Source organism: Alternaria viburni, assembly GCF_023758015.1.
Source record: "Alternaria viburni strain BMP 2772 chromosome Unknown scaffold_21, whole genome shotgun sequence".
Lineage (NCBI taxonomy): Eukaryota > Fungi > Ascomycota > Dothideomycetes > Pleosporales > Pleosporaceae > Alternaria > Alternaria viburni.
This window is the reverse complement of record NW_026055790.1, coordinates 75,238-92,518: the sequence shown is the minus strand read 5'-3', so window position 1 is coordinate 92,518 and position 17,281 is coordinate 75,238. Positions and strand designations below refer to the sequence as shown.

Below are 17,281 nucleotides of genomic sequence, written 5' to 3'. Positions count from 1 at the left end.
AAGAAAATGCCATTATATGTCACGAAATCGCTCGATAGGGTCCGCACTTCATCTCTGACAGGCCCTGGACGTTCTTGTTTTCCAGGCCGTGGTATAGGGCTGATTCCGTGGAATACGGCAAAGCTGCGATGCTCGTCTCGCGCAGCTTGTATTTTGAAATCGGATAGTAACTTGCGCACTCTTGCGTCTGTTGCATCGTGCTTTCTGGAAAGTCGAGCGTTTTGGTCGGAGCCGTTGTTTAATTCTAAAACTGCTTGCGGTGCTGTCAACGAGCTAGATGTTGTGGAGGACTTCCTAATTAGGCAGGTTGTAGAAAGCCGTTGATTATAGTCCTATGGTCATCGACTGCGCGCTAAACGACAACCCATATGGGTGATCAGCTGTGCTTGAGCGCCTGTGCATCTTTCGATACGCAATCGGCGGCTCGGCCCTTGTCGGCGTCTGCCCTGCTGCAGGTAAGTCGCCAAACTCCGGCCTATGCATCCTTGGCTGGTGAGTCGTCTGCTTCCAAGGTTGCGTGCTATCGCGAGGGCGCATAGTCGTCGGGGTGGGCATCATGAAATGGCGCGAGGCCTCTCCACTAGACCCCATTACAGCATGCTGTTTGTCACTCGCCGTGATCCATGCTGGCGACGGGGCTCTTCAAGCACCGATGAGCGACACTTCAAGGTTCGTCGTGACTGCTGTGCTCAGGTTCGAGGCGACTACATTGAAAACTTCACGAATGGAGACCGGCTTCCAAGAATCGATCGCGAAACAGGCTGAGCGAAAACGCTTCGCACATGCGTCAAGTGATGGACTACGTACGTCTCATCTACAAAACAGTTGTGGGCAAGATGCGCATCGCACTGTGAGGCCTCTCGCGATCCAGGCCGACAATGCAACACGGATTAGAAACACTCCGTTCCTAGAAAGCTCTATTGTGTCTTCTCAATGACCAAGCCGCAATCTGAATCAAAGCCGCACTCTATTGTTCTTGCTATTGGGCAAGAGAAGAGACTTCGGGACGGATGACGGACTCTAACTATCATGTGATGCCCGACAGTGGAAGCCTCTGCTACGCATCTTTGCCTCACATAGAGCTCCTCCACGTTAGCAGGTTGGAAAGGGGGTCAGGGCGCTACAGCGACGTCATTGAACTGAAGCGCTGTGCTGGTGAGGTGAATAACATTTCGACAATGGTGAGAAGGCCCTCCCACGCGGACGTCACCTGGCCTTGCCTCTCCGTATCCGTGAGGTTGCTTTCACTTTTCGGTGAATAAGCGAGGTCGATACACGGTGCGCTGATTTCCCAACCACTATCTCTTCACATTCCTCACTCCATGGCGGATCCCAACGCCCTCGACGTCGCGTCTATACAGAAGGACGACAGCAACATGGCCGATTACTCTTCACTCGAGCACCCCAACCGCAAGCCTGCCGACATCACCAACGACATGTCTGCTCATGACAACCCCAATGACGAGCCTGCGGGCGCCGACGCCTCCAGCGCTGCCTACCACGACCCCAAGAGCAAGCCTGCCGACGCAGCTCTGGCTCCACACGATGACCTCGCCGCCTCCAGCGCTACCCACCTCAACCTCAAGAGTAAGCCTGCCGACAGCTCCGACGAAGTGTCTGCTCGCGATGAATCCAATGACGCCGCTATCCACCACGACCTCAAGAACAAGCCGACCGGTGCTGACCTCATCCACGACATGTCAGCTCGCGCCGGCGTCGAGAACAGAAAGGCGCTGACCGAAGCTTGGGAGCTGTGGTCCAGCACATGCAGGTCGGCCGAGGATAGGCTCGAGATTTTGGAAGACCTCAGGGAGGGGCTTGAGCACAATCAGCAAAACGCAAAGACAATGACTCATTTCTTTCAAGCGAAAATCAATGTCCTGCAGGAGCAGCATCATGTCCTCAAGACCTTGGCCTTGGAGGTTGGCGTAGCGCTGGCTGGACCGACGACCTCCCCTTACGGAGCATACCAAGCACCGAGCTTGCAGTCCACCATGTCTCCGCAGACGTTGCTACGATGGTTCACCGTGTTCCAAGATGCGGGTTGGGCCGTGCCTGGAGGCCTGCCGGCGACCAGGGACCGGTTCATTGACAACATCGACTACGTAGATGCGGACAGCTTCGAACACGCTGATTACCGCGACGAGCTTGGCAAGCCCATACACCTGTTTCTCTCCGGCTTCTTGAAGACGCAGCGTGGATGTATTCACGAAGCGCCGTACGCACTCGCGATCTGGCTTTACCTCTCACGCTACAACTTGTTCTGGGTCACCCAGAAGGTTCCGTCATGGTTCTTTGAGCAAGCATCGCACATGGATGCAGGTCAACAGTTGGATTCCGCTGGAGTGGGCGATGACCAACGCATGAGGGCGTGGCTAGAGGCTATCGCTGCTCGGCTTCCCGCACTGTGGCCCCAAGTCATGGAGCGCGAAGATGAAGATGACCGGAAGATATCTCACCTTGTAGAGAAAGCTGCTATGGACTTCATTGATGACCACGAGTACGCACTTCGCATGCGTTTCCATGAGGCTGACTCCGATACCTCTATCGTGCACGTTGTCCGAGACGTGTTTCTTTTGCGACTTGCCGAAAGGGAATCCGAAGAAAGCGTCATTGCAGCCGACCAAGATCTCCGCGTTCTGACAGAGGCTCGACTGGAGGCTCTCGACAACACGGTCGGCCCCGATCGTTACCTCCGAGCAAGGGTCTACCTAAATGCGTGGCACGAGTCGAGCGACGACGCATCTGCCCAAGATCGCTCTGTTGTCGCCACCCACCTCTCTGGCGCCACCGTGGATGATCCGATGGTGATCGATGACTAAGGCGAGACAGCCAGCGATATGCAAGACAGGAACGAATGACTGGGTACCACAGAGGACGACGAGGGGATGTGCCGTCGGTATTGGCTGAACGCAGATTACCCAGGCTTGACGGTCTTCGACAGTAGATACCCAATGACAATGTAACCAGAAACTCTCGTCCCACATGCAATGCCGTACGTTCCATTGGTGTCAATCGTGGGTGTCTCGACCGCGAATCCACATGAAAACTGTCACTGTATTACTGATGAGCATGCGGCAATAAACCCAGCTGGAATGCGGTCACGTCTGACCCACTTTCGGGATTCTGAAATCTTGATTGCCACGCTTTCTACTTACGCCTTCGACTCTCGTATTACATAGTCATTCTATACCCCTCGAATAACCGCGCACCTGTGGTTGCAAGCCTGGTGTGATACTCTGTGCCGATGGAGTCTTGTACTCGGGCACATGCCCCGGTAACCCACATCACGTTACTCCAGTGCCAGTGCAAATCCACATGTTCCATTTCAATAAGCCGCGGTGACCGAGACCGAATCGACGGAACGTACTCAGCATGTCCGTGTCATGCCTCTCCTTCTGGCGTTTGTAAAGAATGCCGTGTCGCTTGTCGTGGTCGATCGAGTCTCTTCCCGCGTGTTGTAACGTACACACATTTGAGGCCAGCTCGGACCGGAACATCACGGACACCTAGGTAGTAGTGTTTGAGCGTTGGGGTACTAGGACACTGTCAAAGTACAAGGCAAGACATGGACAGTTCGTACGAGGATGCCTGATACTCCTCTTTGCTTCGGCCCTATACGATCAAATACGTCAAATTCGTTCCAAAATACGATTTATTGCTTAATTCTAGTTTCTATGCTAAGTAATGTTACCTTCTACATGCTAGTTCCTGCTGTCTTAAGACAGCCCAAGCAGCTTAAACCCTATACTGTATTAGAACTCGCAGACCGTAAGGTGCAAGGATAATATTAGTTCTTGCATGTTGTTTGTTGTTGCTATAGAAGCTAATCTAGCCTATAAAGGCAGTCTCTGCTAAAGTAGGTACGTAGGCGTGTTGTTAAAGGCGAAGGAGCAGGCCTTGTATAGCTAATCTCTTAGCTAGAAGGAAGGCTCTAGCTGCTAAAGTTATCTCTACACAAGTAAGCAGCACATCTAACAGACAAGCATCGCACATACTTATTTAAGTGCTTAGGAAGAGCAAGTACAACTTTGTATTTTGCATCTTTTAAGCTAAGAGTAATAGGCAAGGTTGCTAATAGACACCGAGTGTTCTTGCGATAAGCTCGCTAGCAAGACGCGAGGTTATAGGGTAGGCTAGGCGAGCGTAGACGTTAAGGTAGATAATTGTAAGGATAATTACTATCGCGAAGGAGAAGGGTGTAAGCGGCATAATTATGTGTGTGTTATAGAAGCAACAAAGACACTGCAGTGCGCTTTATATACTCCCCTCTTTAACTCATTACTGTGTGCGCAGAATTCGAAGCCTATAGTTTAGCATCGCCATCCTACGGTACTGCAATAACCTAAAGGCGACCTAGAGACAACGAGCTAACTACACCTCCCGCATTCCATACAACTTATACGCGAGGAGATACTCTACGAAGAGAGAAGTATCGCATCTCCAAGAACCTCTGATACTCCTCTTAGCCGGGCGCCGTTCTGTCTGGCGAAACATGGATGCTGCCCAGGTGGCGCGCTCTTAGCGCTGCGGGGTAACGTGCGTCAACGTAAACCCTGACATGCGCCTGCGCCAAACCCTTCTCAGGTTAGCGCGTCCAGCCATCGCGACGTGCGGGAACTTCATGTTCGGCAAAGACCCACAGCCCCCGCCCACGAGCGGTGCCCGACGAGTGTCGCATGCAGTGTCTTTTGTGTGCTTCGAGGTTTCAATTGCGCGTCGACTATGCTTGCCCCATGCCTGCTGCGACCGTTCAAGTTCGACAACATGACGAGTCAAACCTCCGACATTTCCCGCTTCACACCCAGACATCGAGCTGGATGGCTGCGGAAAGCCCACGAGCCTCAGTCTGGGAAATTGTCTACGGATATCAGTCTACTCGCCACGGCCCACGGCTTACGGCTTCCAGAGACTCGCGGCGATACTGTCCTGGTTTTTGACATACGCCAGTTTGACCTCACGCTTGACACGCTGCCTGAGTATGACTGGATACCCAAGCACACCCACAACGGCGTATAGGCATCGCCCGAGCAGTGGAGATGGAACGGCATGGCAAGGCGTTACTTTCCGCTGCCTCCAATTCAAACAGTAGGCTACATCCCGTCAACGATTACATGTTGCTTACTTCCGTCCAGCATCCTGTCATACCACCGATCCTGAAACCTACCTCCAACCGACGGCAAAGTGGATACCACATTCCATGCGTCCCATGAATGCGGTGGGCAGACGTGAACATACCAGGGGCCTACTTTCAGCGATCACGGCATGCAATCGAGTTGTGTGGATATGACAAAGAGACTACACGTGTCGCATAGGGTCTACTACACAATACCCAGGGCAAAGCGAGAGGCAGACGAGGGCACAATGGACATGTCTGGCGGGCTGGGGTTGCGCAAAGACGCCTCTGCGACACGTCAAGCCAGCTCAGAGCAACCAATCTGCGGGAGACGAAGGTAGCGTGGAAGGACAGCAGGATACAACAGGCCAGCGCCATCACCAATCGTGAGCTGTGCGGTGCCAGTATCACGATACGAATACGCATCCACCCTCACGTCTACGGCAGGGTGATTCGACATGAGCTTTCGGGAAACGAAAGGAGTATGGCGGCCACTATTGCTTGCCTGGAGCAACCCGCACGAGAGGTTGTCAGTACTGCTTCGTAGCGGTCGCAACCGAGCGGATTTGACAGTGGCCAGCCACAATAACTCGACTACAACCCCAGTGGCTTCGACATCCAGAGCGCGATCGAGCCGTCCCGCACATAAACGCACCACACTCACGCTACCTCCGGCAAGCAAGCCAATCCAACGCGACAGCCTCCTGCGACAACCGATGTGAGCACTATCCCGCAGCGACCGCGACCGCGCAGTTCGACGGGAGCCAGCCATGACACCGCCGCCGAGTTCGACGTGAATGCATTTGGCTTCCACAACGACACCTTGCCGGCGCTGAGATAGTTGCGGCCACATACTCCCCTTACCGGCCTGTGGCCGGGACAAATCAAATTCGACGATCTCAATATCCGCCCTCATGGAGCCCTACCTCTCTCAGAGAGCGATGCTGGCGCGTGGAAGTGCAACGCGAAAGACCATGTTTGGCAAGACGTTTTGAACTCCTCGAATCGCTCCTCATGCGGTGTATGTGGGCAGGGAAACGGCAAGACAACCTCATCAGCAACCAGCCAGAGTCCGGACTCTGAGCTCGCCGAGTTCAGCCCAAGCAGCTTCGACTTCCAGAACGCTACTCTACCACCCTGGCGGCTTATGGCCAGGCCAAATCGAGTTCGACGACCTCACTATCTGCCCGTCTGGAGCCCTGCCGCTTTCTGGGAGTGGCACTGGCGCGTGGAAGTGCAACGCCAAAGACCACGTCTGGGAAGACGTTTTGAACTCGTCGGATCGCTCCACATGCGGTGTATGTGGGCAGGCAAAGGGCAAGACGACTTGCAATGTGGTGGCCAGCTGGGACCTACCCGGAAAAGGGTTCGCGACCCGCAATTGGAGCACCACGTTCAAGCTCGGGGTGGGCAATCTACGTCTGGATACAAAGCAGCTCAAAGGACGCCACATGGCGCAAAAGATGGGCCGCATGCGCCATCTGGTCCGGCGTCAGCTCCACCCCTCTTCATTTTCAACCGTCGGTGCAGGCCTCTGCCATATGGACAACACGACATCATTACTCTGCGAGTACCTGTGTATGCACCTCGATAATAGGATCGGTTGTGCATGGATCACGTTCGAAAGCATCGTCGGCCTCGCGATCGACGCAACGCCCTTCGTCTACACCCTCTGGAGCTCGACGTGGGCTTCCAGCCTCTGCTTCATACTGCGCACTCACCTGGGCGGCACACACGTATCTTTCAGCATCCACAATAGATTCGTATGAGCTTGCGAGAGCCGCACGTGTCTTCACCACGCCCCCCATCTTCCTCAAATTCGACCTCCGCCTCTACATACTGTCGTCTTCCGGGATGGCGCTCACAGGTACACGAGCACCTGAGAGATCATCAAGCTCTTCATGCAGACGTTTCCCATCTCGTCCGACGCCGTGAACAGCACTCGGCGGTGCTAGCCTTCACTCAGGAGGTCCCAGATATCAACATTATGCCACATGGGACGGTGCCCGATTTGACAGATACATGCACAACAATTGCTACCAATCTACCCGGCGGAAAGCACCACAAACATCCACGCACGCCGACGTCGAAGCAACTGTCATGGGATTCGATATCACAGAGATCGATCTCAAGCGTGACACATTACCTAAGCTTGAGTGGGTGCCCGAACACTCGCACACAGGCCTATACCCAGGACAACTTATCATTGGTGAACCTAATACCATGCCAAGAGGAGCTGTGCCGCCATCTAGTGACCGACCCGGCGCCTGGAGGTGCACTAGAGGTCACGGATGGGAGGACGTATGGAACTCGTCAGCCCGCTCGACGTGTGCAGTGTGTGCGATCAGCCAAGACAAAATGACAAGTGAGGTTATCGCCGGATGGGATATGCCTGACTCTGGCTTCGCAACCTATGAAGGCGTAGCATACCGGAGGCCGGAGGGTAAAGTGACCCCATGTCTCGGGCTACAGCTCTTAGCTTGGTGGCGTCGCCGCGCTGTCATGAATCCTATACGACGAGATGGTTGCAGTGGCAGTACAGTCTCCTCGGAGAGGCCCGCCTTCGTGTATCAGCGTAGCCGGAAGGACTCGAGTTCTCCCCGCTTCTACGGCCAGGCAAGATCAAATTCGACAACTTCAACACCCGCTCGCCTGGTTTCATGGGCTGGATTTCTAGGACATATACCTTCGCCTAAATGAATGGATTGCTCTGGCGTGACCTACAGTGCTCAAGAAGCCGTACTGGCGCCTGGAAGTGTGATGCCCTAGCAGTGCAATGCGAATGAACACGTCAAGCGCCCCATGTTCTAGCTTCGGCGCGCTCCCACATCTCCTCCACGACAGAGTAGGTGATGTGGCATCATAGTCTCCCCGAAGAGGCTTGTCTCTGTGTATCAGCGCTGTTAAAACGACATGAGGTTTCCTTGCTTCTATAACCATGGGCAAAGCCTCTGGTGTTGAGCTTGACGTCGTCGGCGCGCTGTCATGTCTCCTTTACGCGCGTCAACCAGCCATAGCATCACATTCTCTCCGGACAGACCTATCTCTGCGTATCAACTTCCAACCACCCTGCGACAACATCCACGGCCGACAGCGATGCCGCCCCTTCGCATAGCTAAAGTGGCTTGAGCCCTTCTCGCTCCCGACAGGCCTTTGCTTGACATACAAACAGCTACCGGATTCTCCCCGCCCCAAAGCAGCAATACCCCAACACGCCATCTGATTGCATCCAGCCATACTGGTCGCTCTCTCCAAGGTGGTCCAACTTGTCGTCTATTTTGTCTCTAATTCGGTCCTGCAAGAGCGCCCAAAGAGTCGCCTTCAATGCCGGCTTCGAAGCCTGGCCGCTGTCGTGGGTAAATGATCTCTTTGGTGGCTGCTCAGATTCCTCATCGCTGAACTTGGAGATGTTGTCGTCTTCTTGGCTATGGATGTATCCGCCCACATCGCTGAAGTTGTGATTGTCGTCGTCTTCCTCCATTTTTCCCATCACCTCCCCGTCGTCGACCAGCATATCGAAGTCGTCTGAGCCCTGCTCAATCCCTTGCATCAAGTCGTCCTGTGACTCAATGTGGATCGTCGTCGGGGGTGCTTGAGGATTTCTTGGCCTCTCGCTCGACAAGGAACTCGATCCATGTCTTAAAGAAGGCTTTGTCGTCTGCCCACTTGTAGTATGGTCGAAGGCTACCATCTGAGAAGCTGGAGGGGAATTGGCGTCGGACAAGATGGCACAACGGCCTATCTTCTGCGCCTTGTGACGCCCTTGGACGCGGCTCATATCCCCACAGGAACGTATAGGCATCGGGCCAACATTCCCAGCTGTGTCAAACCGCTAAGCGCCGCCTGTCGCATGCGAGATGCTAGACCAAGTTTCCCATTTCCTGATTTTCGTATCGAGTGTCGTCAACCCTCTCCGCCGCCAGTCGGCCATAGTTCAGACGAACTCGACTACATCTCCAACTGGGGTCACACGAGATGGCTACATGTGCTGAGAGAGACAACGTCCTCACATGGGCGAGATAGCGAGCACATGCAGATCTACTCAACTAGTAAGACTCGCGCGATCACTGGAAAACGGTTTCTCTGATGTTATGTGAGCCCCAATCATCAGCAGGCGTTTTCTCTTTCATATGATTTACTTATCTGCTCTATCTACTAGCACAACACGAAATATTCATTGCCCCAGCAAATCTTCGGGTCACCTTACAACAGCTACGCACAGAACTTCGCTTGAGTGTCAAAGCATTGAATACGCCTTGTACGATATATCCCGCGCAGAATTCGAGCGACTATCCAAACGTCAGAGCCCGAGAATGCATTCTTCTTCGGCATATCTCAGAGCGGGACAGTATGAGCGCATGTGGAAAGGCTTGAGGTATGTAGGTCCCACGGTCAATGGGGTCCTCGTGTAATGTCGACGCATTTGCCCTGCATGTCACCTTCAAAACATTTACCGCGGCAGCTCCATGTTGCCCGAACACGGTCCGGGCTGGAAGCACTTGGCTATTTGGTTCGTCGCATCGAGAGAAGTTCCACAGCAAGCCCACGTGCACCTCACAGGAATACGACATCGATCTAAAAGATAAGTTCTGTGAGTAGAGATGATTGTTGGCTGTCAGTTCAAACCCGTCATGGAACCGCCAGAATCTTTAATGGTTGCGGTATGTGATAGGATACTGAGGCGAGCATTGCGCATGTCATCAGACGCGCGTGTGGGACGGAAGACTGTACTCTGGGCTGCCGTCGACCCGTGGCAATTTGCAGATGGTCGCCGCGCGCAAGACTGCTATATCTCATGGCTGGCCCAAGCTCAAAGAGGGTCCAGCCTCCGCCTGAAGATCGCACTCGCGCGCGAGCCTGCCTGAACCGTTGCACAGCACCACTTCTCGATGCGACCCAATCGCGTGTTGAATAAGATGTCGCCGTCAATGTCGTCACAACAGGGTCTTCCGTATCATGAAGCTCATGCGTCCTCCTGTGAGGCGGCCAACGCAGCGTCGATCCGAGACACGAGGCTGAACAAGATACCTAGGTACACGTTCATGGCCACAGTTCGACATCACCTTACCAAAGCCACGGCTTGCGACGATCCGAGACGATCCGCTATCGCGCAGGGTTCATATGACGAACACACATTGCGTCCGACGAAGACACGCGACTGCACTCTAGGAAAGAGGCTGTGAATAGTCCACGGGCGCTACAGGACTGCCGGAAGCCTTGTTTCCTTGGATGCAACTACGGCAATGACACTCCTTACGTCGATTTGTCGGTCCACTGGGTCTAAGCGGTGCTCATCAAAGCATGCTCAGGCTGCCCTTGGCCGTGTCGCAATAATAGCCTGATGATCGCTCGTCCTCCTATCGCAACGCTAGCCCAAGCGACACACAGTTCCCATTCATGTCACCCCTACATGCCGCGTGGGCTCGGAAATTGGATCGGGCCTCCGAAGATATCTTTCGAGGCGGTTCAGTTGTATCCTCAGGGACCACGACTGGCGGTTCGATCTCAGATCTTCGACCCAATACCACAGCCTCATACATGATATTGACCGGTCTGAATGTTACTGTTCGCATGCGAGGTGTGGGTAAAGCATAGCCTTAGCACAGACATGATGCACATTGTCCCAATCAGTTGGAAAAGAGATGGGAAAGGTCGCGTTGAACTAACCCTTTCCTGGTCAAACCTGGCAAAATTTCCAGGGGCCCTATCAAAGACTTTCCGCTCATCTTCATTCCATTCCATCGCCATCATTGACCAACCTCAAAAAAAAAAGAAAGACCATGCCCTGCGCACCGCCGATACTGGACAGTACGCCCAGACAGATGAGGGCCACCATGGCGGCCCCGCCTTCCCCTCCTACTGGCCTAAACAAGACCACGACATCAGCGATCCTGGCATCCATCGATCGCGCTATGGCATCAATGTATCAGATCAGATGATGAGGTCCCCTCCGGCTGGTAAGCAAACCAGTCACTAGGCGATCTAGCTACCTACTTTGAGCAGCACCTCAACGACCCTCTTATTCAACCCGCCACAGACGACAATGCCCTCACCGAGAGCGGACGAACAAACGCTATCTACACCATGCAAGATGTAACATGGGTGCTTTACCAGGCGCCTATCGTAGGGGTTGACTTGCTTGCTGGAGGTAGCTTTAGCACTGCTGGCTGTCGACGGTGTTGCTGGGTGTTTTGAGAGAGAGTCTCTGTGCGCGGGAGGGAGATGACAAACAAGTAAATGCTGGCTCCGTCGAAAGGGCAGACGAATGCGCAATTAGCAGTCACTACGATTGGGATATAATGGCAATCTACTTATGTGCATATCGAGATCTGGCGCAGTGATCAACACGCCTCGTTCCAGGAATACTCCCACGTCCCCCCTGCGGCTATTATCACCCATCTAATTCATGTTTTGAGACATCTTCTACTTCGTATCATACCGTTAACGCACATCGCCCTATGTGCAAAGTCGTACTCTTTAGTTACATCTATTCTTTGCCATCGCCAAAAAGCGAGTTCCGAAATCTAGTAGAGTTGAGCCAAAAAAAGATCGCTAAGAATAAGAAGATGCGATTGAGCCTAGGGGAGCTGTTGCCAGAGCCGTTCTTTTAATAATTAGCGGCTAATGTAGATGTCTTCGTAAATAGTCTTTACAAAGTACGCCGCAAAAAGAAGATAGTTAGAAGCGGATGCTAGAGATAACTACCTACTACGATAGCCGGCTATTCTTCAAGCTGTAGCTAGTGCACAGCGCCTTTGTTCTATTCTTAATACTTATACGCGTTATGTTTCTACTAACAAGTAAGAAGAGTAGAAAATGTAGATTGCGGCAGAGCGGAGAGGTGTATAGTAGAGCTTTATATACTAAAGTAGATTAGAGACACTACTCTTCGTTAATCCTCTGCTGTAGAATTAAAAAGAATGTATACATGAGTAATAATGTTTATGCGTTAGATAGAGCGCCCATTTAGACTTTTACAACACGGAGGCAGGCGGACTATACCAGTCGCGCATGCTTAAGGATGGAACCTTCTTAGAGATAACTACAAGGGAGGAGACAAACCTATAGGCGGAACCTCACATAAGTACCAATCCCGATGTTGCCGCGATAGACAATGGAGATATCGAGCTCGCTGCGGCCGAGAAGACTCATGGGGATACTAGACCCGCTGGTGCCACGATCGCTAATAGGAGCGGAGGTAAGGAAGAATCGGATGTGGCCAGTACTGCATGTGCTCACGACAAAATCTTCACATTCCAGTAAAGACCCAGCCTGAGCCTGTAGCTCCTCTGTCTTCGCCCATAACCACCTCAACAGTACCCACCCCCAGAGACCTCACACATCCGGCTCCGTACGATTAGTGGACATTTTGGCTTTCATGCGATTCATTAGAAGCTATATCAATGCGCTATCCCCAAAAAAGACCTCGCCTTCTGATCAGACAACGACCTCGCATCACTCTCAATCGTAACCGTAACCGTATTCGTCGTCAATATCTGATCCTCCTCATACACCGTCCCCCGACGACTCCTCCCCATCTCTTCATCCTCCAAAATGCCCCTTTGGCTCCAATCATCTCCTTGGTCCTCAATCACCGTCCAGCGCCCCTCTTTCCCTTTGCCCATCGCATGTACAGTCGTGGTTGTTGTAGAGTGTTGGCTTTGGTTCAATCGGGATAAGGGAACGCTTTGATTCGTCTTGGTGTGCGAGCGGGAGTAAGAAGATATGGTTTCCTTGAAGAAGACGCGGAGGACGGGGATGGAAGCGGCGATGATGGCGGTTGCGGTTTCGACGCCGGTCCAGATGGTGAGTTCCTTGCCGTTGTAGGAGAAGTCTTTTTGACCGAGTTGAATTACATAGACGCCTTTTACGATGGCGCAGACACCGGATCTGGGGAAGTCGTGTTAGTATTGTTGTTCACCAGTCGTGTAGGCTCGAAGTGACTTACAATACACCCATGCTCATGGCGATACCCACTCCGATCTTCTCGCGGAGCTTAAGTTGTAATCCCCATATCAGATACCATGGAAGTAGTGCTAGCGCAAAGTCTGCCGCAGCGCACCATGCAGCGTTGAAGATACCGTAGTCGATTGAGTGGCTAGAGTCCCAGCATGTTCCAGGGAGGTCTTTGTTCCAAGCTTTTGCCATCGGCTGGCACTGGACCCAGGTAGCCAGCGCACTTGGCAGCATTATGAGGAAGAGGGTGACGATGCAGAACCATACGAACCCGCGTAGGTAACCAGACGTGAGGCGGAGGAGAGTGACGCCGAAGGATATCTTTGAGAGCGTGGAGGCGAAGCAGGAGATCGATGCGGCGACGGACATTCCGACTGCGATGGTCATGAGGTATTTGGGGTTGACATCTTCCAGTCGTTTTCCGAATCCCATTTGTTGTCCAACTTGTGTGATGATAGCCTGGGCGAGAAGGAGGACCTGTTCAGTCACATTAGACACACCATACGGACAGAAGACGAAGACTTACCCATGAGACAGTCAGGATATGATCATCCCACCAAAGCCCTTGCTTCCTCGATAACTTCGCATAGAATCTCAAAGCCAGAAACCCACCACTCAATATCGTCAACATCCACGTTACTCCAGCAATTACAGGGCCATTATCCGGCACACCCATCGCGGTGCGGATCAGTCTGGAGGACCACCAATTCGTATAAGCCCGCGAGAATATGCAGTCATGCGTACTGAGCGTGCATGCGAGGATCGTAGCGAAAAAAGGCAAAGAAAGGGCTGTGGGTTGTGGGGATGGGAACCATGAAGAAGGATCAGCTACCGGCACTTCGCACACGGTCCCGATCATACCCAATGCCTGTAGTCCATCATCTCGGTATTCGCCGTACACTGGGGCGGAAACGAAGAGTGGTAGTGATGGGATGCTAGATCGACTACTTGACACGCGACATGGCGTGTTTGGAATCGGTACACTAGAAGCATGTCGTCGGGAAGTGGAGTCGGATCAGGCTAGTATGGCGAAAACACCACAAATGTTGCAATATGTCAAGCAATGGGTATAAGTGCATTGCTCGAGCGTTAAGCCTGTAGAAGGAAGCGGCACCGTTAGCTGCACGTCCGGCAACAAATTCCAGCCAAGCGTTCATGTAGCGACGGAGAAGCCTGAGAGAACACGATCGTCTAGCGGGCTGAACTGGGATGGACCCTCCAGGTACCTGGGCCCCGGAAATGAAGCACGCGGCATGGGAGCGTTGCGACCTGAAGGACGGAGTTGCAGTCGTCTACATGAGGCGACGGGCGCTCCGTGCAGATGTGCGTCTAGGAAGTCTCAGACCCGCGGGATGTGCGATCGATTATACGATTCGTCGGTCCGATCATGCAGCAGCCACTGCATCTCGCGTTCTAGGCCGTTAGCCTCGAATTGCCAAAATCGCATGCACTTGTGCGACCACGCGACGATTGCGATGATCATAATTCTCCATGGAATTTCGGTAGTTCAAAGAAATTTTCGGTGACAGAAGCCTCTTGACGCCCGAAGCTAGAAGGTGCCGCAAACTTTGTGAGCGGCGCTGGAGTGACGCGGCGTCGGTGTCAAAAGGCCGGCGTTACCGAGCGACCACATGGCAATAGAGTTTGCGCCACATTTAGCAGCACGCAAGACACCCGCTAGCTCAGACAGGAGCGGACGATGTCTGTGGTCGCCGATGGCTCGCGCTGGGCTGAACGATTGAACTGGGCGGGATGATTTGCCCGAAGATTTGACGTTGGGCTGAAGCGACGAACGTGCACAAAGGCCTGTGATAAATCCGGTGAAAGGCGGGAAGGTTCGGAATCAAGTCCGCAACGACTCTTGCTACTGAGTATGTATTCAGGCTATATTGGACGGCTGATCCCCAAGCCGGCCTGTTTCCCATCCCTATACCACAAAGATGTACCCGCGACTGCTACTGGAGCATCGCCGCCAGTGTATCATACGCTACCCCTTTTTGTTGAACTGCTTCAGCTTGTCCTGCACGGCTTGCTTGAGATCAAATCCTTGCATCACGCTGCCCCTCCTCTTCCTTTGCTCGATCTCAGCCTTGACTTCGGCCACGATCTCGTCAATCTCCGCCTCGGGATCATCCGCAATACCCAGGAGAGGCATCTTGGCGTGACTCTTGACACTGTCTGACGAGTTGGTCCTCGCTAGCCTTTCTCGTCGAATCTCTTCCCGTGCTGCCTTCTCAATGGCAGGATCATCGTATGTGGTGGCTGCCGCTGGGGGCGCACGAGCCGTCTGAAGTTGAACGAGCTGCTTGCGGATGGGGAACGACCGCGAAAAGACAGCAAATGATCCGGCCACACCGATGAGAGTGTAGAAGTAAACCCGTGCCCAGATCTTGATCGTATCCGAAAAGCCAAGAAGGATGAAGGGAGCGACTACGAACGCAAACACAGTCTGTGTAAGGACGACGCAGAAGAGGTCGTAGTATCGCTTCGAAGGTAGAGGTGATTTCCCGTCTGGCGTCATGAACAGCGGACGGATCAATCGGCGGCCATCTGGTGAATGTCAGCATGAAAGCAGATAGCGCATCATCAGAGACCTACTCTTCGCAGCAGTTTGTACAAGAGCTGCCAGAATGAACGCCATGTAGTAGCCAGGGTAGAATCCATGCCAGAATGCGCTAGTCACAAATGTGGCAAGCGTAGCCCTGAAGCCAGGTTTCTGTCCCTTTGGTGTCACACGAAGATACATGTAGTTCTTCAGCCAAGTGTTGGTGTTGATGTTCCAGAAACCAAGGTAAGCACGAGCATTCTGCGCGGCCTCAATCTCGAGTGGCTTGATGTTGGTGAGACGGTCCCATTTAGCTCGACCAGTTTTGGGGTCAAGACCGTTGTAGCCGATTCCGGAAAGGATACAAGATCCCTCAGATAGACTCCAAACTGCGTAGTACTTCATACGCGTGGTAAGACCAAGCATGTAGAGCTGCCAGATCCTGCGGTAAAAGTTGTATTGCATGTATTCATCCCCGAGGTAGAATTCAGGGTAGTACCAGCTGGAGAATTTGATGAATGCGACCAGCCAGAGAGTTCCGTAGACTCCTTTGGTTACGGCAGGCATGCCGCTGCGAGGAATCTTCCGCTTCTTGCGCGTTGGGGGTGCCTTGGACGGATCGGTGCCTGGTGGGAGGGTGAACATGGTCGTAGTGATGTACTGACTGTAATCGGCGTAGTCAAAGGCTGGACCAGCCATGAGGGCAGGAAAGAAAAAGACATAGCCGACGTAGTCGATCATGCTGGGCATTGTCCGGATAGCGTGGGCGCGCTGTTGTTCGGAAAGCTCGGAGTCCGGAAGACGACCATCCTGGACGTTCCAGCAGAAAGCAGTCAGCTTCATGACGAGGACCATCTGAGCTCCGGTGATGTCAAAGACGGATGGGTCATTCACGGCTTGTCGGTAAATGTGATTCACCGACATGTGGCCCATAAGGAATACGAATCCGATCCATGGCATGTACGGCGAATGAATTTTGGAAGAGATGAGGTAGGCCCCGCCAGCACTGATGAATATAGTTCGCAGGCCGGTCCATAAGTCAAAAAGGCCAACAAGGTAGAACATGGAGACGCTGGAGCCATTAACACCAATTCATCCAAAGCAAGATTTGATGAGCCTCACGTAATGACGAAGACATTCTTCTTCCATGGGTCCTTGTCGGGAATCCTTTTCAACACGGCAGCTAGAGGATACGACAGGTAGAATGAGAAAATGAGCTTGACTGGGTGGAGTCAGCACAACATCAGCCACATGTGCCATGCGAGATCTTACGCTCATCAGCCGAATTTCCAAGCGCACCAGCCACATATTCAAAAGCTTCACCATGGTCAGTATTGGTGGTAGTGGCTCAGTCAGCTAACACGTACGTGCGTTGATGTAGGGCAGCATGGTGCCAACTGTCAAGTGGACTTGAGTCCAAACCCAGGAGACAAGAAGAGAACCAGAAGCGGTGAGAGTTGAGAACAGCGGTATTATATGGAAGGCATCGGTCCTGTGTCGGGCGGCGGAAAGTTAAGTGAGAGTATGCAGACGCAGGTGCATGGTGGGTGAGCAGCCAAGATGACGTCGGGGCACGTTTGCCGAGGCCCGTGCAGGGCAGCTCAGCGCTCACTGGCCAACAAATTCGCGATAGAGTTGGGACGCGACTTCGCGAATCCTCCACA

At 53.1% G+C, this 17,281-nt stretch overlaps 3 protein-coding genes across 3 annotated transcripts; 1 reads left to right on the top strand and 2 right to left on the bottom strand.

The window, feature by feature from the left end:
• Nucleotides 1-1,322: 1,322 nt before the first annotated feature.
• Nucleotides 1,323-2,822, top strand: J4E79_008598 (uncharacterized protein; the record flags this gene model as incomplete). Its single annotated transcript, XM_049357453.1, has 1 exon — nt 1,323-2,822. The coding sequence occupies one exon, from the start codon at nt 1,323-1,325 to the stop codon at nt 2,820-2,822; it is 1,500 nt and encodes a 499-aa protein (XP_049207924.1).
• Nucleotides 2,823-12,516: 9,694 nt separating this feature from the next.
• J4E79_008597 (uncharacterized protein) lies at nt 12,517-13,748 on the bottom strand (the record flags this gene model as incomplete). Its single annotated transcript, XM_049357452.1, has 3 exons — nt 12,517-13,006; nt 13,065-13,549; nt 13,599-13,748. The coding sequence occupies 3 exons, from the start codon at nt 13,746-13,748 to the stop codon at nt 12,517-12,519; spliced, it is 1,125 nt and encodes a 374-aa protein (XP_049207923.1).
• Nucleotides 13,749-15,059: 1,311 nt separating this feature from the next.
• On the bottom strand, nt 15,060-17,006 carry J4E79_008596 (uncharacterized protein; the record flags this gene model as incomplete). The annotated part of the gene is made up of 5 exons (XM_049357451.1): nt 15,060-15,622; nt 15,671-16,689; nt 16,740-16,839; nt 16,890-16,934; nt 16,985-17,006. The coding sequence occupies 5 exons, from the start codon at nt 17,004-17,006 to the stop codon at nt 15,060-15,062; spliced, it is 1,749 nt and encodes a 582-aa protein (XP_049207922.1).
• Nucleotides 17,007-17,281: the final 275 nt, after the last annotated feature.